The sequence below is a fragment of the Sorex araneus genome, chromosome 6 (assembly GCF_027595985.1).
Source record: "Sorex araneus isolate mSorAra2 chromosome 6, mSorAra2.pri, whole genome shotgun sequence".
Classification (NCBI taxonomy): Eukaryota; Metazoa; Chordata; class Mammalia; order Eulipotyphla; family Soricidae; genus Sorex; species Sorex araneus.
Window position 1 is genome coordinate 159,081,104 of NC_073307.1, and position 20,492 is coordinate 159,101,595.

The 20,492-nt window shown below is 59.8% G+C and overlaps 2 protein-coding genes across 2 annotated transcripts in view; both read right to left on the reverse strand.

Annotated features, from left to right (window-relative positions):
* The window catches only part of VWCE (von Willebrand factor C and EGF domains), a 28,761-nt gene extending 21,026 nt beyond the window's left edge, over window positions 1–7,735 (reverse strand). Inside the window, exons 1-7 of the mRNA XM_055142992.1 lie at window positions 7,626–7,735; window positions 4,163–4,257; window positions 3,994–4,083; window positions 3,427–3,555; window positions 2,274–2,390; window positions 838–954; window positions 14–142 (exon numbers count right to left, since the gene is read on the reverse strand). Coding sequence (XP_054998967.1) covers window positions 14–142; window positions 838–954; window positions 2,274–2,390; window positions 3,427–3,555; window positions 3,994–4,083; window positions 4,163–4,257; window positions 7,626–7,735 — 787 coding nt within the window. The remainder of the gene's footprint in view (window positions 1–13; window positions 143–837; window positions 955–2,273; window positions 2,391–3,426; window positions 3,556–3,993; window positions 4,084–4,162; window positions 4,258–7,625) is intronic.
* Window positions 7,736–13,416: 5,681 nt separating this feature from the next.
* Window positions 13,417–20,492, reverse strand: part of DDB1 (damage specific DNA binding protein 1) — a 36,958-nt gene continuing 29,882 nt past the window's right edge. The window contains exons 21-26 of the mRNA XM_055141011.1: window positions 19,987–20,081; window positions 17,563–17,733; window positions 17,133–17,242; window positions 16,689–16,858; window positions 14,766–16,585; window positions 13,417–14,140 (exon numbers count right to left, since the gene is read on the reverse strand). Coding sequence (XP_054996986.1) covers window positions 16,458–16,585; window positions 16,689–16,858; window positions 17,133–17,242; window positions 17,563–17,733; window positions 19,987–20,081 — 674 coding nt within the window. The 3' untranslated portion in view covers window positions 13,417–14,140; window positions 14,766–16,457. The remainder of the gene's footprint in view (window positions 14,141–14,765; window positions 16,586–16,688; window positions 16,859–17,132; window positions 17,243–17,562; window positions 17,734–19,986; window positions 20,082–20,492) is intronic.

Below are 20,492 nucleotides of genomic sequence, written 5' to 3' on the forward strand. Positions count from 1 at the left end.
GCTGGCGACTCACCTTCGCAGGACACGCGGTCAGCACGGAGCCTGTAGCCTGGCCTGCATGTGCACAGGAAGCTGCCCACGGTGTTATGGCAGGAATGATGGCAGACTCGTCTCTCTAGCGGCCTCCGACACTCGTTGACATCTGCAGGAGAGCTTTGCTGCTGCCCACTGTCCCGCCCGTCCCTTCGTCCAAAGGGCCAGGAGCCTCCGCCACCCACCCCACACTCTCCAGCAAGGGCTCTGTGGGCAGGTGGGAGGATCCCTGCTGGGAACCTCCAAACCTTACCCTGTCAATGCGTCTGCAGGAGGAGGGGGTAAAGTGGCTCCTCCAGAAAAGTCACAAGAGTCACAAAGGGGCTGAAGCTGGGCTCGGGGCAGACCTCACTCCACCAGAACAAGGTCTCTCGTGGACCCACGGGACCTCACCTTCACCCCAGGAGCCAACAAGCTCAGGGCAGGACAGGCCAACCCCTCTCTGAAAATGTCTGCTAATGACTAAGAGGACAGGGGTCTCCTTCCAAACCAGAGGAACCAAGACATAACGTGCTTTATTTACCCAGGGGAGCAAAGCAGCCAAGAAAATGGGTGAGCAGAGAGGAATCCTTGGGGTGAATCTGGGAGAAGGACGGGAGAGAAACAACAGGATGAAAGGGGCACTCGCCAGGAAAAGCCCCGGCCGGGGGCTCCCTGGAGGGGCCACGCCAACCCTGGCCACGGCCAAGGCAGGCTCTCAGCAGACTCCAGCACTCGGGGCTTCAGGGCAAGGGAGGCCCAAGCCCTTCTCCCCCGCCTCGCCCTGCCCTGCCCTGCGGAGCACAGCAGCACGCCCACCCTTACCTAGGCAGGAGTGCCGGTTGCCGTGGAGATGGAAGCCGGTCCGGCAGGAGCAGCGGTAGCTCCCGAAGCTGTTCTTACACCTCTGCTCACAGGGGGTCCCCAGGCATTCGTCTGTGTCTGGAAGGGACCGAGTCTGCGAGGAGTACGAGGGCGCCTGGGGCCCTCGCCTCACTCTGATCACCATGTCCACTCAGCACCTCGGGGAATCAGCACCTTGGCTGTTTCTTGGACCCCAGGTTGCTGAGTCATCTTTGCTCGGGCCACTCTGCTTTAAGCACCCAGCCGGGCTCCCGTAAGTGTCTGCAGTGCCGTTCGCTGCCTTTCCCACCTCTTTCCCTGCCTTTCGTCTTCCTCTGGCTTAAATTCTTTTTTTTCCTTTTTGGGTCACACCTGGTGATGTTCAGGGGTTATTCCTGGCTCTGCACTCAGGAATTACTCCTGAGGGGCTGGAGCAATAGCACAGCGGGTAGGGCGTTTGCCTTGCACGTGGCCGACCCGGGTTCGATTCCCAGCATCCCATATGGTCCCCTGAGCACCGCCAGGGGTGATTCCTGAGTGCAGAGCCAGGAGTAACCTCTGTGCATCGCCGGGTGTGACCCAAAAAGCAAAAAAAAAAAAAAAAGGAATTACTCCTGGTTGTGCTCAGGGGGCCCTGTGGGATGCCAGGGATCAAACCTGGGTCGACTGAGTGCAAGCACCCTAACTGCTGTGCTATGGCTCCAGCCCCTCTGGCTTAAATTCTTGCTGTCTCATGCGTGCACCATGCTCTCGGGGGGGGGGGGCCTCCACTTCGCTCATGTTCTTCTGTCTGTCTAGAACGCACATCCACCTCATCTGGCTGGAAAACTCCTACTCATACCTCAACACCCAGTCCCGACGGCGCCTCCTTTCTCAAAGCCTCCTCCCGCCGTTGTCTGGAACGGCGGGAAGCTGGCACTGTTCCCTGCGTGCCCGCACAACACACCCCTCACCCTCACCTCTTGGTTATTTCCCTCCCCACCCCACAGAACATGGGACGACAGAATTTTTCATACTGCCAGTGGGATTCTCCAGAGCCTGGCCCAGCTGGAGGCGGGTGGAAACCATGAATGAACAAATGACCGGCTCCCACTCTGAATCCCCCTGCCTTTGTTCAGTGCTCCCCGAATCTCTCGATCAGCCCCGCCGCCACTTCCACCCCTGGTTGACTGGCTCTGTCCTGCCCTAGCTCTGTCACCCTAAGGACCCGGTTTCTAACTCCCAGGGCCCTTGAGTCTACGCACCCGGGGATCAGCCTGACTCCGCACTCCTGCCGGGACGGCTTCACGCTGGCCTCAGTTTCCCCGCGCCACCCCCCAGGAAGGTATGGATGTGGACCGTGTCCCCCAAAGGGCAACGGTGCAAGGCGGCGAGTGGTGGGGACAGGCTGGCGGGCTGCGGCCCTGGCAGCCGCTCACCTTGGCAGCTGTGGCGGTCGGCGGACAGCCGCATGCCCAGCCCGCACTCGCACGCGAAGCCGCCCTCCGTGTTCACGCACTGCCCCTGGCAGGAGGAGCTCAGGCATTCGTCGATGTCTGCGGGGGAGAGAAACCCCTGCAGAGCCGGCCCTGCATGTGGCTGGCGTGCAGGGAGAGGCCAGAGGGAGCCCCCAAAAGGAGAGGCCGGGGTGGGGGGGACCCCTTTTCAGCAAGCAAATCACTCAACAGCCCCCACCCCCAGTCTACTTTCTTTTTTTGTTTGTTTGTTTTTTGTTTTGTTTTGTTTTTTTTGCTTTTTGGGTCACACCTGGCGATGCACTCAGGAATTACTCCTGGCTCTGCACTCAGGAATTACTCCAGGCGGTGCTCAGGGGACCATATGGGATGCTGGGATTTGAACCCGGGTTGGCTGCGTGCAAGGCAAACGCCCTACCCGCTGTGCTATCGCTCCAGCCCCCAGTCTACTTTCTTGAAGCGAACACACAGAGAGCGCCCCTCCGTGGCACCTGGAGCTGAGTGGTGAGACGCTTTGGGGGGCACGCGCTTGGCGTGGGGGACGCGTGGCTCTGACCCCCGCCACCCTCAGGAAGGCCCCCTCATCACGGAGCCAGCAATAGCCTCCACACAGGTGTGCCCCCCCCCGCAAATCAAAGCCAAACCCCAGGGCAGAGGGGAGGTGGCAGGAAGGCCGACCGAGCCCCCTTCCGGGGTGGCTGAGCACTTCCAGGGAGCAGTCCTGGGACGAGCTGCTGAGCACACGCGTGTGACTGACCCGCACCAACCCGCCCCCAGTGTCCCCCCCTGCATCTGGGAGCCATGACATACTTCGGGCCCCAGTTTGTGGCCGGTGGCCTGCACCCTACAGGAATGGCCTGGAAGAGAGAAGGCTCGGGGGTGAGGGCCCGGCCTGTGAACCTTCATTCCCGCGGGGCATGGGTTGGGGGTGCCACCACGAGGCAGAGCTGGCCTGGGGTCTGGCTGTGGGGTCCCAGGGGCTAATCCAGAGCCAAGTCTCCGTGGGTGGGGTGGCGGGGGGTGCAGAGAGCTCTGTCCCTGCCGTGCGGGGTCCCCTCCTCGAGTAAGGCCCAGGGTGGCAGCACCCGAGGGCCCTGCCGGTGCCCGGGCACCTCACCTGTACACCGGATGCCAACTACCGTCTCCGTCATGGCGAAGCCCACGGGGCACACCCTCGCCACCTCCCGACAGCCGCCGTGGTTGCAGCTGAGGTCACAGCCATACTCCCCGCAAGGTCCGCTGGCTTCTGGAACGGAGGGACCCCTGTGAGCAGGTAGCGAGCCCCCCGGGGGGCCAGCCCCCCTTCTGGACCCGCCAAAGTTGAGCGGAGGGCGGGGGAGAAGCCAGCTCTCTGTGCACGAACTGCATAGTCCCGGGTGGGCCTGCGGCTGCGGCGTCACTAGAACGCAAACCAGGGGCCAGAGCGACAGTCCGGGTGGCAGGGCACTCGCCTTGCATGCAGCTGGCCCAGGTTCAATCCCCGATGGTCCCCCGAGCCCTGCCAGGAGTGACCCCTACGCACGGAGCCAGGAACAAGCCCTGAACCCAAGTAGGTGGGATCCAACCGGAAATCAATGAAACAGGACTGAAAACCCCTCCATTGTGGGGGGTGAGAAGGCAGCACAGGACGCCAGGATCCCCCCCCCACCGGCCCAGGGCCCAGTGTCACGGCGACCCCCGTTACCTGGACACGTGGCCCCTTGCTCTCCATGCTGGCAGGAGCAGAGGTTGGGGGCGACGCAGATGCCATTCCCACAGCCAAAGGAGCAGAGAGCTGGGAGCAGATGGAGGGGTGAGGGGGGGCGGGGCTGCCCCGCCCCAGCCCTCAGCCCAGCACAGGAGCTGGCACTTACGGAGGGTGCAGTGCCCGCTGCCCAGCGACGGTGCCCAGCCGGGGCAGCAGCCGCTCCCGAAGGCCGAGAGGCAGACGTGGGGGCCCAGGCGGCGTCTGCAAGAGAGGAGAGCCCACGCTGGGCCCTGTCCCGGGAGAGGGGCCGCAAGGGAGGGAGGGAGGGAGGGAGGCGAGGCTAGGCACAGGCAGGGCCTGGGAGATTGGAGAGGGTGGGGCCCTGCCACCAGGTGACCCAGTAGCCCTCATGAGCACTGCTTGGGAGAAGGAAGAGAGGGAGGAAGGGAAAGATGGAGGGAAGGAAGGAAAGAAGGAGGGAGGGAGGGAAGGAAGGAAGGAAGGAAGGAAGGAAGGAAGGAAGGAAGGAAGGAAGGAAGGAAGGAAGGAAGGAAGGAAAGAAGGAAGGGAGGGAGGGAGGGAGGGAGGACGAAAGGAAGGAGAGAGGGAGGGAGGGAAGGAGAGAGGGAGGGAGGGAAGGAGGGAGGAAGGAAGGAAGGAAAGAAGGAAGGAAGGAAGGAAGGAAGGAAGGAAGGAAGGAAGGAAGGAAGGAAGGAAGGAAGGAAGGAAGGGAGGGAGAAAGGAAGGAAGGAAGGAAGGAAGGAAGGAAGGAAGGAAGGAAGGAAGGAAGGAAGGAAGGAAGGAAGGAAGGAAGGGAGGAAGGGAGGTAGGTTAGGAAGTAAAGGAGGAACGTAGGGGAAAATGAAAGAAGGAATAAAAGGAGGAGAGAAGATGGGTAGAAGGAAAGGAGGTGGGGCTGGAGCAATAGCACAGCGGGTAGGGCGTTTGCCTTGCACGCGGCCGACCCGGGTTCGATTCCCAGCATCCCATAGGGTCCCCTGAGCACCGCCAGGAGTAATTCCTGAGTGCAGAGCCAGGAGTAACCCCTGTGCATCGCCAGGTGTGACCCAAAAAGAAAAAAAAAAGAAGAAAGAAAGAAGAAGGAAAAGAGGAAGGGAGGGAAGGGAGGAAGGAAGGAAGGAAGGAAGGGAGAGGGAGGGAGGGAGGGAGGGAGGGAGGGAGGGAGGGGGGGAGGGAGGAGTAAGGGAGAGAGGGAGGGTTGATCTGGAGGCAGCATGAGGCATGGTGGGAGCAGGGGCCGAGGGGGGAGTCAGAGCCGAGGAAAGGCCACGGCAGGAGCAAACTCAGGCTAGAGTTGGGGGAGACGGGCTTCCTCAGCCGCTCCCCCAGCTCCCCCCTCACGCCCGGCACCTCCTCAGAGAGCTCATGTGTTCCTCCTCCCCCACCTCCCTGGCTGCTCTTACTGACATGCTGCAGTGAAGGGGGGGTCTCACACCTGCCCCTTCCCGGCTCTCGGGCGGCCCGCAGGTGTCGGGGCTCACCGAGGTGCCGCCAGGGGTGGTGCCTGCACGCGTGCTCGGCGGGGGGGCTTCGAGGGGTGCTGCCTGGTGCCCCACACCTGCCCGCGCTCAGCACAGTTCCCTAGTTGCCCCTGGCAACCAGGCCGTGGGAAATCATTAGTGGTCTCGGTCAGGCAATTCAGGTAGCAAAGCTGCTAGAACCAACCCAGTGAGCGTGATTTGAACTCATGACTTGTTCGCAAGACAGGAGTGCCAAGCCCCTGGGCCCTTCTCCATGACACAATCTACTTCCTGGGCACTGAATTACCCTTTTTCTTGTGGTGGGGGGAGAGGGTTGAGGTCACACCCAGCGATGCTCAGGGGTTACTCCTGGCTCTGCACTCAGGAATCACTCCTGGCTGCGCTCGAGGGACCATGTGGGATGCCGGGGATCGAACCCAGGTCAGCCGCATGCAAGGCAAACGCCCCACCCGCTGTATTCTCACTCCGGTCCCGGCACTGAATTACTTTATTTTGGGGGATTTGGGGGCCACCTGGCGTGCAAAGCAAAGTGCCTTAACCCCTGGACTAGCTCTCGGGCCCTGAACGACTTGATTTCATGATTCGTGACTGTCGCCTGCCTCTCTCCGAGGGTTCCCTTCCCCCAGCACCTGGACAGACCAGAGCAGAGCAGGTGGCAGGTGTCTGGGAAGGGCCGCGGAGGGAGACTCAGGTGGAGAGGGCAGAGTGGCCGGGGCCGGCGGCATCCAGGGGACCAAAGGGGCCGGGCGCTGGGTGAGACAGCACAGGCCAAGGGCCAAGGCAGGGCGTTGCACGTGGACAACCCCAGGAGGGACCCCAAGCACTGAACTGGGAACAGCCCCTGAGTCATACCCTCAATGCCACCCCCCCAAAAAAAAAAAAGGCAGCTCAGCCATCATCAAGCCTCAGTGAGCACCTTCAAAGGGCACTGAGCAAACAAGGAGTGACAGCCACACAGCATGACAAGTCACTGGAGACTCGGGGACCCCCCCAGGAGGCTGCCTTCAGGGTCCGCTCCCCAGAATCAGTGGAGGGGAGCAAAGGTGGGGGGCGACTGGGGACAGTGGGAGCAGCACAGATAGTGGTGGGATTTGCAAGCCAGAGTGGGGGCGGGGGAGTCCAGCCTGCTCAGGGTGACGGATTAAGGTCACCTCTCCCATGGCGCATCCCCCCCCATTCCCACCACTGGGGGTCAGGAGTGGATGGGAATACCCTGGAGATGAGGCAGCTCCGAGAGCACCCAGGAACGCGGGTGGGGGCACTGCAGCCAGTGTTGGGGGCTCACCCCCGTCTTGAGGGACCGTTGGTGACCAGTGTCCCAAGCATTCCTGGACGCAGGAGCTCAGGGCACACGGGGGGGGGGCGCGCCGGCAGAGGGGGGAGGCGCTTTCCCGCTCCACAGTCCACACAGACCTGGGGGCGGGCGGGGGCGGGGGCGGGGCGGGCTGGCGGCCGGTGTCTCCCCCTTCGCCCCTGGCAGGGTGCGGGCGGGCGGAGGCGCGGCGCGGGGAGGCTGCCGGCCGCGGCTCCCGGGACGGGACGGGGGAGACAGGTGGCAGGAAGGCTCCGAGACGCCGCAGGAACGGGCGGGCGGGGGCTGCGGAACGCACGTGTGCGCCCCCCGCGCGCCCCCCGGCCCGTGGCCGCCGGCCAGGCCGCCCGCTCACACCGTGTTCCCTCGCTCGGAGCATCGCGCACACACGCGCGCCCGGCCGGCCGGGAGGCGGGCTCCCTGGAGGCGGCGTCCGCGCGAGGAGCCCGGGGCGGAAACCGAAACAGCCCCGGGGACCCCGGCGGCCCCCGCGTGCAGACACCTCCCCCCCACAGCCGGCCCCCAGCTGGGGGGCTCTCGGGGCGGCCGGGGATTGCCCGGGGAGAGCGGGAGGCACGTCCCGCACCAGGTGGCACGTCCCCAGCTCCCCTGGCCCGGGGTCCGCGCCCCAGGGCCGACTCGAACAAGTCCCCCCCCACGCCCCCCAGGGCCCAGCCGGGGTTAGTGCCCCCCCCCCCAGGCAGGGGCATCGGACGGGGGCCGCCCGTCGCGCACGCAGCCCTTTGTCCCGACCCCGCGGACAGCGCCCCGGGGCGCCCCTGCAGCCGCGCAGGGGAGGGGCGCGGCGCGCTTACCTCTCGGCCGCCAAGTGCCCGGACGGCTTCCTCGCGGGGTAGCCGCGGGCCGGGCTCCCGGGCAGCAGGAGCGCGACGCAGGCGGCCCCGAGGAACAGTCCGGCCCACATGACCGGCGACGGCGACGGCGGCGGCGGCGGCGTCGGCGGCGGCGGCGGCGGCGGCGGGTCCCCCCGGCTCGGCTGGGCTCCGGCGCCGCGCGCGGGGGAGGGGGCTGCCGGCCCTCGCCCCTCCTCCTGGCGCTGCAGGGAGCGAACCAGCGAGCCTGGAGCTGGCAAGTCGAGCCAAGCAGGGGAGCTGGAGACGCCAAGAGGAGGGGCTGGGGGGCCTAGAGCGCACGGCCGGGGGTCTCTGGCACCTCGGAGCGAGACGCACAAAAGGCTGCGCCGCGCTCCCGCCGGTGGCCTCAGGGGGAGGCGCGGGGCCCTGGGACGGGGCAAAGATCAGGGACCCCTGGGGGCGGGGCTTCTCGCCCTGGGCCCCGCACCCGCCGGCCCGGCCGGGGTTTGCTCGTGGGCTTCCTCCAAAAGGGAGGCTGCGGGCGTCAGGCTGAGGCCGGGGAGGAAAGGAGGCGGGCTGGCATCGGGCACCCGCCGCCCGGGCACTGCTCGACTGCCGGGAGCACACGATGCCAGGGTGGGAGGAGGAGGACGTGGGGATCCGGACCCGGGACCCTGGGTCTTGTCGCAGCCGCAGGGGGTCAGCCTGGAGCTGGAGGTGAAGTAGGTAGAACAGGCGCGTGGAAGCGGTGGTGGGCAGGTGGGGGGTGGGGGGAAGCGAGGTCATGGGACAGTGGGACAGTTAAAGAGTGACCAGATCCGACCTCCCACTGAGCACAGCTTCCTACACATGTCCCGGCTCAGGAACTCAGCATTCCCTGGGGTGGTGGGCTGGGAACCAGAGCTGTTAAGGTAGGTGCCCTCCCCCTGGCTACTTCAGTCTGTCACCAAGGTCCCCTGGCCGCCACAAGTAAGCACCTGGCTGTGCCAACGTGGCCTGTGCTCTGCCCTCCTGGTTTCTGGACACTACTTTTTTTTTTTCTTTTTGGGTCACACCTGGCGATGCACAGGGGTGACTCCTGGCTCATGCACTCAGGAATTACTCCTGGCGGTGCTCAGGGGACCCTATGGGATGCTGGGAATCGAACCCAGGTCGGCCACGTGCAAGGCAACTGTACTTTTATGCACACAGCCTAGCGAGGGTTCCTTAGACTTTGTGCAACCCTGTGATCGATCTGTAACTCCTAACCCCGGGTTTACAGAAGACCTCGGATGGATTGGCTCTTGTTCTGTTTGTTTTGGGCCACACCCAGTGGTGCTCAGGGGTTACCCCTGGCTCTGCACTCAGGGATCATGCCATGTGGGTCTGGGGGGACCACAGGGGATGCTGGAAATTAAACTGGGTTGGCTACATACAAGGCAAGTGCCTTGCACCCTATCTGCTATACTGTCTCTCCAGCCCACCCCGTTTTTGGAGGTTGGGGGTGGCACATCCCCAGCTGTGCTCAGGGCTTATTTCTGGCTCCGTACTCAGGGATCACTCCTGGCAGGGCCCAGGGAATCCCTTCTGTGTGTTGCTGGGGATTGAACCCAGATCAGCGGTCTGCAAGAAAGCGCCCTACTCACTGTACTACCTCTCCGGCCCCTGTATCTTTCCTTATTGCTTTGGTGACTGAGCATAAGCTGACTGTCTTACCCTGAGCATGGGGGGCTGTTTTTGCAGATGGTCATGGTTGGGCCTCATTCTCCGACCTTGTTAGCTTCTATCTTCTGGTTTAAACAAAATCTTAGCAAAACTCATCCCAAAGGGTAAGATGAAAGCGACTTCCCGTATTATGGGCATTCTGAGCCCAAAGCCCTGGCTCAGAGTCCAGGAGTCCCAGAACTGGCCTTGTGTCCAACGCTCTAGAACATGTTTCACCTCAAACATCCCGCTGCACCTTCTTCCCCCACACACCCCTCCTGCTCTCCTCACTGAGGACACAAAGAGCCTCAATGTCCACCTCCTCAGAAGCCTGAGGGGCCAAGGAGAAGGCTCAGAGGGCTGGAGCACATGCTTTGCATGCAGGCGCCCCACGCACCGTCAGCACACACACGCCCCCAGCAATGTGCAAGGAATGACCCCTAAGCACTGTAGGATGTGGCCAAGAGAAAAGTGGGGGGAAGGGGGTGAGCTCTAAATTCTTTTGCATTACACAGGGGTTACTCCTGGCTCATGCACTCAGGAGTGCATGCTTGGGGGGCCATATGGGAATCGAACCCGGGTCGGCTGCGTGCAACCCTACCCACTGTGCTATCGCTCCAGCCGCAGCTCTGAATATTTTCCAAAAATAAAGTGCTTCCTGGTGAAGGGATGGGTGTTCAAGCATTGTATAACTGGGCCTTAAACCTAAAAGCTTTGCAACTTTCCACATGGTGATTCAATAAAAGAATAAATTTTAAAAAATATATAAAGTGCTTCTATTACTTGAGTAAACAAAGACAAAAACACAAAATTATTGCCTACCAGTCTACATAGACGCTACTAAAGGTCAAATGGGTGATCCTTTCCTGCCCAAGAAGCTGTCCACGAATTTTTTTTTTTCTTCCTGCTTTTTGGGTCACACCTGGTGATGCTCAGGGGTTACTCCTGGCTCACACACTCAGGAATTACTCCTGGCGCTGCTCGGGGGCCCATATGGGATGCTGGGAATCAAACCTGGGTTGGCTGCGTGCAAGGCAAATGCCCTCCCCGCTGTGCTATGGCTCCAGCCCGTCCACCAATTTTTAACATACTTCTCTGACAAGCTTGTTTTGGGAGTCACACGTAGCAGTGCTCAGGGGTTGTTCCCAGGTCCTGGGGGATCTTCCTGGCAGGGCAGGGGAATGTCTTATTTTTTGGGGGGGAGGAGGGGATCCTGCAGGCAAAGTGTGCACTCAACCCATTGAGCTCGCCAGCCCTAATTTCCTTTACACACCTATACTATGCATATCTTCTCCCCAACTTCTGCACACCTGGGCGACTCCATTCTGAACTTCCTACCCTGCCTCACTCCTGTAGCTTTGGTTCAGTTGGTGCTTAAAGAAAATTCCCCTGTAAGGCTGGTGTTATGGCTAGTGTAGGACACTGCCTGGCATATGTGAGGACTTAGATTCCAACCCTCAAACCACCCGTTTTATTTTTTTTTTAAAGTTGCAAATCCCCTTCTATGCTTAGAAGCTCCGAGTTTTTTGTTTTGTCTTGTTTTTTGCTTTTTGGGTCACACCCGGCAACGCACAGGGGAAACTCCTGGGTCTGCACTCAGGAATTACTCCTGGCAGTGTTCGGGGGACCATATGGGATGCTGGGGATCGAACCCGGGTCAGCCGCGTGCAAGGCAAATGCCCTCCTCGCTGTGCTATTGCTCCAGCCTTGCTCCGGGTTCTTTTAAGGGACTGCAAATTCCTACCGTGATTTCCCTTGACCTAATGACCATCACCTAGCTCTGAGCAACCGTTTGCTTCTTTCCTTCTTTGGTTTCCACGCTCTTATTTGGTCTTCTGAGTCTGACTCGGAGGCCTCTCCGAGGGCAGCCTGTGCGAGACGTCTCCTCTTTAAGGGCTGGTTTGGGCACAACCCTTAACTCCAGTTCCTCAGTGTTTTCCTCCCGTTTCTGTGGCTTCTCTGTAACAAAAGGAACCCTCTCCCAAGGACAGAGGACCCAAGATGTCGGTGGCAGAAAGGCAGCCTCTGGTCTGCGATCCTTCCAGACGGTGCTGAGGTCTCGGTCCTTCTCCCTTTTCTCCCCAAGACCCTCGCAGAGGCCTCGAGCGTGGGTCCCAGGTGGAGCCATCCCAGAGGGCTGCAGCTAAGTTCCAAAGACGACCTTCCACCCGTGCAGAGGCGATTAGTGAGTTTTCTGTTTGGGAGGCTACACCCAGCTGAGCTCAGGGCTTACTCCAAGCTCTCTGTTCAGGGATCACTAGTAGCAATCTCAGGGGACCACATGGGGGTGCCAGGGATTGAATGCAGGTCAGTCGCATGCAAGGCAGGTGTGCGACCCATGGTTCTCGCTCTCCAGCCCCTAAGATTAATGGTTTTTTTAAGAGATGTGGAGGGCGGGAGAATGTCAGTTTTCAAAAGATTGCCAGAATTTTGTCCCAAGTGATTCAAGATCACAGGGAATAACAACGAAAAGGCTTCCAAAGTGGATGGAAAGTAGGGGTGAGTCTGAGACTGCTGAAGGAATCAGAACACTCCCCGTCTTAATTTCTGACTGTGTCTGAGAGTCAACACCCCCTTGCTGAGTGCAAGTGTGAATACACTCAGCCCACATTGGGGTTAAGCAGCCCCCCGCCCGGTCACGGGCCTTTCCCATTTGAAATGGGCCTTGAATTCAGACCCCAGCATGGAGATTCCAGTTTAAGTTGAGGATTTTGAGAGATGTGGTCTTTGCTTTTCTCTTAAAAACTCATCCTCCCCTCTCTCAAAAATCCCTTAGTGCCCTCAAAAACAAAAGTCATGGGGCTGGAGTGATAGCATAGCGGGTAGGGCGTTTGCCCTGCACGCGGCCGACCCGGGTTTGAGTAGCAGCATCCCATATGATCCCCTGAGCACCGCCAGGGGTAATTCCTGAGTGCAGAGTCAGGAGTGACCCCTGTGCATCATCGGGTGTGACCCAAAAAGCAAAAAACAAAAACAAAAACAAGGAAGTCAGGAGGAAAGCACTTTGGTCAGTCATGAAACACAAGACGTGGGTCAGGGACGAGGACTCACTCAAGGAGACCCTCCCAGCAGAGATGCTCGCCTACTCTTCGCTGTGTCAGCCCGGAGCTTTCAAAACCACAGCTGGAGTCAGAAACCACAATTTCCCTAACACTGTGTCACAGGCTGGTCTGGGAGCGCCCAGTCCGCGCCCAGACGGGGCCCCGAGGCCACGATCCCTGCTGCGCCACAGCGGCCTCTACTCCCACTGGCCACTGGTGCACACCGAGCTCCAGAGTGGACTCTGTCCCCCAGACAGAGGGGGGAAACCCCGTGTGTCCCCTTCCTCCGCTTTCAAACCAAAGATTTCCTTAAGAATGATCCAAATGCTTCGTATCTCCCTAAAGCCCAGCATCTGTCTAAAGATTGTTGGAGGGGCTAGAGTGGTAGCACAGCGGGAAGGGCGTTTGCCTTGCACGTGGCCGACCCAGGTTCGATTCCCAGCATCCCATAGGGTCCCCTGAGCACCGACAGGGGTAATTCCTGAGTGCAGAGCCAGGAGTAACCCCTGTGCATCGCCGGGTGTGACCCAAAAAGGAAAAAATATTGTTTGAATTGTCAGAAATGAAGAGGCTTCTCTGAAGAACCTGGCTACATTGGTGGACTGAAAGGCACCAGGGGTGTTATTGGTGTTGGATCATCCCATGCCTAGAATTCTTCTCTGAATAATTTTGTAGATCACAGGTGCCTTAATAACAAATTTTAATAAAATCCAAATTAAAAGCAAGAGTCCAAAGTGCATGTAGCCGGGAGGTGTGGGAGCAGCAAGGTGTGGGGACCCACTGGGCAGCCACTGCCTGTGTGTGTGTGACTGCCGGGAAGCAGCCCTGCAGCGCCCGGCCCCCACGGGTCGCCGTGGAGGCACTGTGGCATCCAACCACGACGAGAGTCGGGATGCTGAAATCTCAGAAACCCCGAATCCCCTCAACCTTGGGATCCCCCGAACGGTGTGGAGGCAAGCAGAGGCCTGCAGTATGCAGTGACGGGCACAGCTGCCTCAAGGGAGGGACAGTCCACGGAGCCTGGCCGAGTGCCTGAAGTCGCAGGAAACAGAGCGGGAAGCAAGAGATCGTCTTAGAGTCTACTTTATTTGGTAAAACTCAGAAACTAACAACCAATTCACGCCCTCCGCCTCCTTCCCTCGGAAGGAGGCAGTTCCCCCAGAGACAGAGAGGCTGTGGCTTGGGGCTCATCTACCATCCCCAGGTTTTACACTCGGACCCCAAAGCGCTCAGAGGCCATCGAAGAAAGTATAAGGAAGCTCGCACCTCAAAGACAGCGACCCCTCCCGCCCCCGTCCCCCGGACCCCCCGTCTCCCCACAAGCCCGGCCTAAACAGAGTGGCGGGCCGTGCGAGAGCGGGACACACTCACACCCAGAGCTTCCTTTCGGCCCGAGCAGCACAGCCCTCCCCGGGAAGGGGGCGGCGGGCAACACCAATAAGGCCGGGGGTCCGAGGGGACAGCTGGAGTCCCGTGACTGGTACCAAACCCCAGGGGGAAGGATGTCACCGTCAGCCCACTGCCAGGTCTCCGGTGAACTGGCTTTAGTTCTAAGAAACCCCCATTCTCACAAAGGTGCCCCGTGGCTTCTGGGGCCGTGGCGGAGGGACAGGGTTCCCAAGGCGAAGACGCGAGGGCAGAGGGGGAGGACAGCGGGCGGGCAAAGCCTTCAGGCGGGGCCGGGGGCCGGGGGCGCTTGGCCCTTGGCTAATGGATCCGCGTGAGCTCCTCCACCACCTTGATCAGGTCATCGGCAGTGGCCTCGCGCTTCATCCCGCTGCCGTCGTCGTACTGCAAGGCACAGCAGTGTCGTGAGGCCGGGCGGGCACACCAAGGAGGGAGGGACCCACATTCACCCAACGCCCACAGCGCCTTGGGGTGTGCACACGGATCAGCACGGGCCCGAGACGGGCCCCAGAGGCGTCCCGTCCCTAGCCCCCGCCACACCCAAGCCGAGATGGCCTCTTCTCAGCGCCATCCTAGCGCTGCCCCCCTGCCCCCCGGGTCTGCCGGGAAGCCAGACGCGCCACTCGGGCTCTTGCACTAGAGGAAAACGGTTCCTCGGACAGGGCTGACCCCTCAGCTGGGTCAGGTGAGGTACAAGAAGGGAAACACAGGGCTGGAGCGATAGCACAGCGGGTAGGGCGTTTGCCTTGCAAGCGGCCAACCCGGGTTCAATTCCCAGCATCCCACAGGGTCCCCTGAGCACCGCCAGGAGTAATTCCTGAGTGCATGAGCCAGGAGTAACCCCTGTGCATTGCCAAAAAGCAAAATAATAATAATAATAATAATAATAATAATAATAATAATAATAATAATAATAATAAAGAAGGGAGACCCCAGAGTTCTGACACTGCCCCGGTACATCCTACCATGGGCCTGCCTGAGGCCGGGGTCAGAGCTGAGTAGAGCTCACCTGTAGGTTCGCCACCACCTCCTGCATCTTGGGACGGCTGATATCCAAGAAACTCTCAATCAAGTCTCCATCGATGAAGCCGGTGGCCGGCTCCGTCTTGCGCTCGGTGTGGAAGGATCTCCAGGTGGCAGGTGAGTTAAGGGACGCGCCATTATTCACAATTACCCCTCCCCTCGGCCACCCCTGCCTCTGCCAAGACTGTAAGCTGAAGCAGGCAGCAAGGTGAGAACAGGAAACTAGTCCCTGCCCAAATCCCCAAATCATTGCTTTCTGGACCGTTGTGGAGTTTAATGAGCCAGTTCTTAGCTCCTACACAGACTAGGCAGTCACGGGGCCAGAGAGAGCCCCACGGCAAGGGAGCGCGGGCTTCGCACCCAGGGCTCGGCACCACTGGAATCAACCCCAGCGGTGAGGGCTGCAGCCCCTCCGGAACAGAAGACTGCGTCAGCAGAGTGACACTGAACGCGGTTACCCCCCACGCTGCCCGTCTGACAACTGGGGTCGAGCAGGAAGTGCAGGATGTTTCCTGGGACCGCTCCTCTGAGTCCGTCTTCCATCTTTACAGCTTAACTGAGACAAGGTGTCCACCCCCCAAGGACTTGGCAGTTAGCAAATCCCCCCGCCCCCGCCCCCGCCCCCGCCTGTCTCCTCCGGACATGTGGCCTCATAAAAAGTGATGACCCATCTCCCTGGGAGGGCCCCGAACTCCCCGAACTCGCCCTTAATCAACAGGAGTCCAGCAGAATTTGGATCTGGTGCCACCCAGAACTCCCTTCTTGCCCTGGAGCTGCTGCTGGTGACCCACTGGTGAGGGGCTTCGAAAACGGCTGCCTCCAGCCAACTCTCTGGAGGCACCCAAGGGTGGACCCGTGCATGGGCTGCCGGGCGCCATCAGGAGACCGAGACCCAGAAGCAGACACAGGAACAGACATGGGTGGCTCCGAGAGGGAGCAGCTGGAGCTGATAGTAAATACGTGACCAGGGCGGCACTGCACTTTCCTGCACCAAACCGGAACCATTCCATCAGAACAGCCTCTTCCCGACCAGGGGGTCTGCCCCACAGCTTGGGAACTGGCCTCGCATGCTGGGGGGGAAAGGCAGCTCAGACAGAGAAGGGAACACCAAGTAGACGATGCTGGGATGACCCATTCGGGTTGGAAGATGCGAACTGAAAGTAGACTATAGCCTGAACATGAAGGCCACTCAGTTCCTCTATTGCAAACTACAATACCCAAAAGGAGAGAGAACAAAAGGGAAGGCCTGCCCCAGAGGCAGGGTGGGGTTGGTGGAGGTGAATGGGCATTGGTGGAGGGATGGGATCACTGTATGAGTGAAATGCAAACACAAAAGTTTATAAGTTTGTAACTGTACATCACAGCGATTTTCTAATAAAAAAAAAATTTTTTTTTTTAAAAAGAAAAGCCTCTTCCCAGGTCGGAGGACTGTACAGCGGGGAGGGCGCCGGCCTTGCACACAGTCAACCCAGGTTAGATCTCTGGCACCTGAGATGGTGCTCGAGTCCCCAAGAGGCACACCTGAGTGCAGAGCCAGAAGCAAGCCCCAAGCAGTGCTGGGTGTGGCAAAACACATAAATTAAAAAAAAAAAAAAAAAAAAATCAAGCTTGTTCCCCAAGTCCAGACAAGCCCCTTCCAAAGGGAGGGCGGCTTTCAGCAGCAGGACACGCTTCCCGGCTAGGGACATCTCTGGCAAGGATATAAGGAGTGCTCGATCTTGCCCACGCTTTTGATGACCTTATTGAGTCGATTCTGCATGTCCAGCAGGAGGTTGTACCAGCTCTCCGACAGTGAGGTCACCAGCCCTGCAGCCGCAGAGAGCAGGGCGCTGCAGACGGTGGCATTCGGCCCCTCTGCAGCCCCTCGGAACAGACACCACCGGGCGGGCCCGCCAGGACGTGGTCTTACCGATCATGCCATTGACTGTGCCAAAGAGCACCGAGCCTTGGGTGGGGGTGGACGTCTCGCCCAGATTCTGCATGACCAGGGAGCCGTGGCAGAAGACATTGACGAACTCGCCCAGGTGGAAAAGCCCGACTTCCTGCAGGTGCTGCCGTTCCTCGTCGGTGGTGGCAGCGCTGAAAGGCAATGAGAAGTCACCGCCCGCCCCCGTCCCCACGGCATGCCTCTCTCTGAGCCCCTGAAAGCCTGCGGCCTCTGGAAGTCCAAGCTGCTACCCGTTCTGCCCATGGAGCCGCTCAAAGTGGCTGACTTTGTGGCCCGTGAGTCTCACGAGAAAATGCCCGCCTCCGTGAAGAGAAGGCACTTGGGTGGAAGAGGAAACCCAGGGTGCTCACCCACCTCGGCCCCCCGGGGACCCCAGCCTCGCCGCCGCCCTCCCAGGCCACTCACCTGTCCTTCTGACACACAAACAAGTTAAACGCATTCTCGGCCCCCAGGAAATTGTCATCATCCAAGATTTCCACAGCGCTCATCCAGTTGGGGTTAAAGTCTCGTGCGATCTTCAAACAGACAAGGGGCAACGAGAAAGGCAGGTCAGCAGTGCGCAGGGCAGCCAGTCGTGGCCCCTGGCCGTCTTGCAGCCAGAAACCAAGCGCCTGCAGCGCAGCAGGCGGGGCCCGTGCTCAAGGAACGCCGTGCAAGGCTCTGCCGGAGTCTGGCCGCCGCAGGTCATTTAGCTGCAGTGACGAGTTCAGTTTCCCGGTCTCTCCACACAGTTCACCGCTGCGGTAACAGCCCGCCAGTCCGCCCTGGGAGGACACTCCCTCACAAGGCACGCCCGCAGGGGCCCGCAGCTCCAGCGAGACGCTGGCCCACCCACCTCTTCGAAGTTGCCCTCCATGGGCTTGTAGGCGAGCAGCAGCACGGAGCGCATCAGGTCGCCCACCAGGATGAAGTCGCCCTTGGTCTTCAGGTAGAGGGCCATGATGTTGTTGTAGTGGTTGCACTCGGTGCGCAGCTCCTTCTCCGTGGTCCACTCGTACAGCCGCACCTGCACGGGGCGGGCCATCTCTCAACCGCTCTCGGGATGACTTCCCACCCCCGGGACCCCCATTTCCTCAAGGGCAATGTGGGGGGTGGGGGGACACTTGGGGGAAGATGTGCTGGCACACCCTTCAGAGTGCAGGGGTTCCACCCACAGCCTCTGCACAGACAGACAGACAGACACTGTCGGACAGGAGGAACTCAGCCACGACCACCCCCCACCCCAGGGCGTGTCAGGAACCCCAACGCCACAAGCTCAGACTCCAAGAGTCATCCGCAGTAATGGCCAGGTCTAGCGCCCTCCACTGGCTGGGTCAACAGAGCCTCGAGCACCCCGTCTCTGGGCTTCACCTCCCAAAGCTACCCTGAGCACCACAGGGAGTGCTTACAACACACACACACACACACACACACACACACACACACACACACACACACACACACACACAAGCTCAGACACGACACAAACATAGGACTCCTGGGTACATCCCAATAGGTTCAAGACCACCATGACCCAATACTGCAGACACTAGCCAAGGTCAACTGATAGGATTCAGGTGACCTCATCCAGACTTTCAGCTCAAAAACATAACCTTATTTTTATTGCTTTGGGGGTCACATCTGGCAGTACTCAGGGGCAACTCCCAACTCTGTGTCACGCCCGGCAGTGCTCCGGGGACCGAACTGGGCTGTGCATATGCTGCACAGGGCAAGCATTTGCCCCGTACTATGTCCCCAGGGCCAATGAATGAAAATGAATAAATGAATGCAGAGCCCTCAAATTAAAAGCTTTTTTAAGGGACCAGAGCGATAGTGCAGTGAAGAGGGCACTTGCCCCTGCACACAGCTGACCTGGGTTCCATCCCAGACATCCCATATGGTGCTAGAGCCCCCATGAAGGACCCCTGAGTGCAGAGCCAGGAGTAAGTCCTGAGCACTGCTCGTCTAATCCAAAACAAAAACAAAAACCGAAAGCTCTTTTAATGTTTACTTCCCCTCTTGGAACCTTTCACAAATTACACCAGGCCATGTGAAACTCTAAGAAGTTAATCAGGACACAGTTCTTGCTAAAGTCATTTGAGCATGAAGACTAATTTTAAAAAAAGAATACCCTCTGGGGACAGGGGTGTTATGAGACCAGAGCAGGTAAGGCACCTGCCGTGTACACAGGCTGACCCGTGACCCAAGTTCAATCCTTGAACCTTGTATGGTTGGTTCCCTGAGCCCTGCCAACAGTGATTCCTGAGCACAGAGCCGGGAATAAGGCCTAGCACCAACTGGTGTGGCCACAAACCCCCCCAGCCCCCGCCAGTCCCATCACCCTGGAGGGCCCAGCAGGGCCAGGCCCAAGCAGCATGTTAGCACCAGGCCCCGTCACTGACCCAGCAAGCGAAGGTGGACAAGTGTCACTGGGCATGCCTCCCCCAGCCCCTGAGTACCACTAGGGAGTACGCCACACCCAGTTTTATTTTTGAGCCACACCAGGCAGTGCTCTGGGGGACCATCTTATGGGCTGCTGGGGATCGAACCCAGGTCGGCCATGTGCACCCTACCCACTACAGCATCTTTCCAGTCACCATTTTTTTAAAATGAGGGAGCAAGTGGTCTCCTGGCAGAGAAACACGGAATACCGCGTGAGACTAGCCTCTCAGGAATGTGCTTTTGGTAATATGGCGCAGCTCACTTGTGCCACGGGAATGAAGTCTTACAGCCCAGCACTCTGCGTGCAGGGGTTCCAGCTCGATCCCCCCTGCACGGAGTGAGTGAGGATCTCCGACTCCTGTGAGGCGCTGCCTCAAAAGCATTCGGTCGTGAGTTCGACTTCCCCAGGTCCCGCATGCATCGGTACGAGCTGCACTGTCAGTGACCCTTGGCATCATGGGCTATTTCCAGGGGTGAGCAATGCTGGAAACGGTGGTCGCCTCAGCAAGCACTGCAACCCAAGTGATGAACAAGGCTGGCGAGCACTGCAGGGACCCCAGCGAGCACCACTAGCACAGGGGGTGTGGCCCTGGCAAGTAGGAGTGCAAGCGTCAGCATCTCAGCGAGCACCAAGGCGAAGTGTGCAAGCGCACAATCGGATGCCGGCTCCCTGCAAGCAGTGTGGCCAGATGGGTGTGCGACACCACCGACAAAACAGTAACAGGGTGCGGGGGACGGTAAGAAACACAACGACACACACAGCCCCCAGAAGCCCCAAGACGTGTTTTCTGCCCGGGATGGCCGGTGGCCTGAGGTCTGATCCAGGGCAGGGCCTCACCGTGCTATTGATGCTGGCTAACAGCTTCCCATTAAACTCCACCATCGAGTACACGGCCCCCTTCACCTCCTTCTCGGCCACAGTCTGCAGCTTTCCTGGGGGGGGGGGAGGGAGAGAGAACTCCTGAGTCTCCCTCGGGAGCCCACACGTGTCCCCATCTGCCCTGCGCCCCCGTTCCTGCCGCTGAAGAGCCTGTCTGGGAACATGCACATACTGTCCCGGGCGGGTCTGTGTGACCCCGGCCATGTGCAATGACCAGAAGGTGTCAGGACCCGCGGCCACCCTGCCACCCCTCTCAGGGCAGACGCTCCCCTTCCTGGCCCGACAGCCAGTCTTCAGGGGGGATGATGATACGCAGAAAAACAAACACAAAATGCTGGAATTGGAGAGAGAGGACGTGAATTGCTGAGCCGCCGGAGACAAATCTAGGATTGCATGTAATCCTGCAAGAGGTCCCCCGCCCCCGTTTCCCTCTGCCAAAGTCAAAGAAATGAAACACTGACATT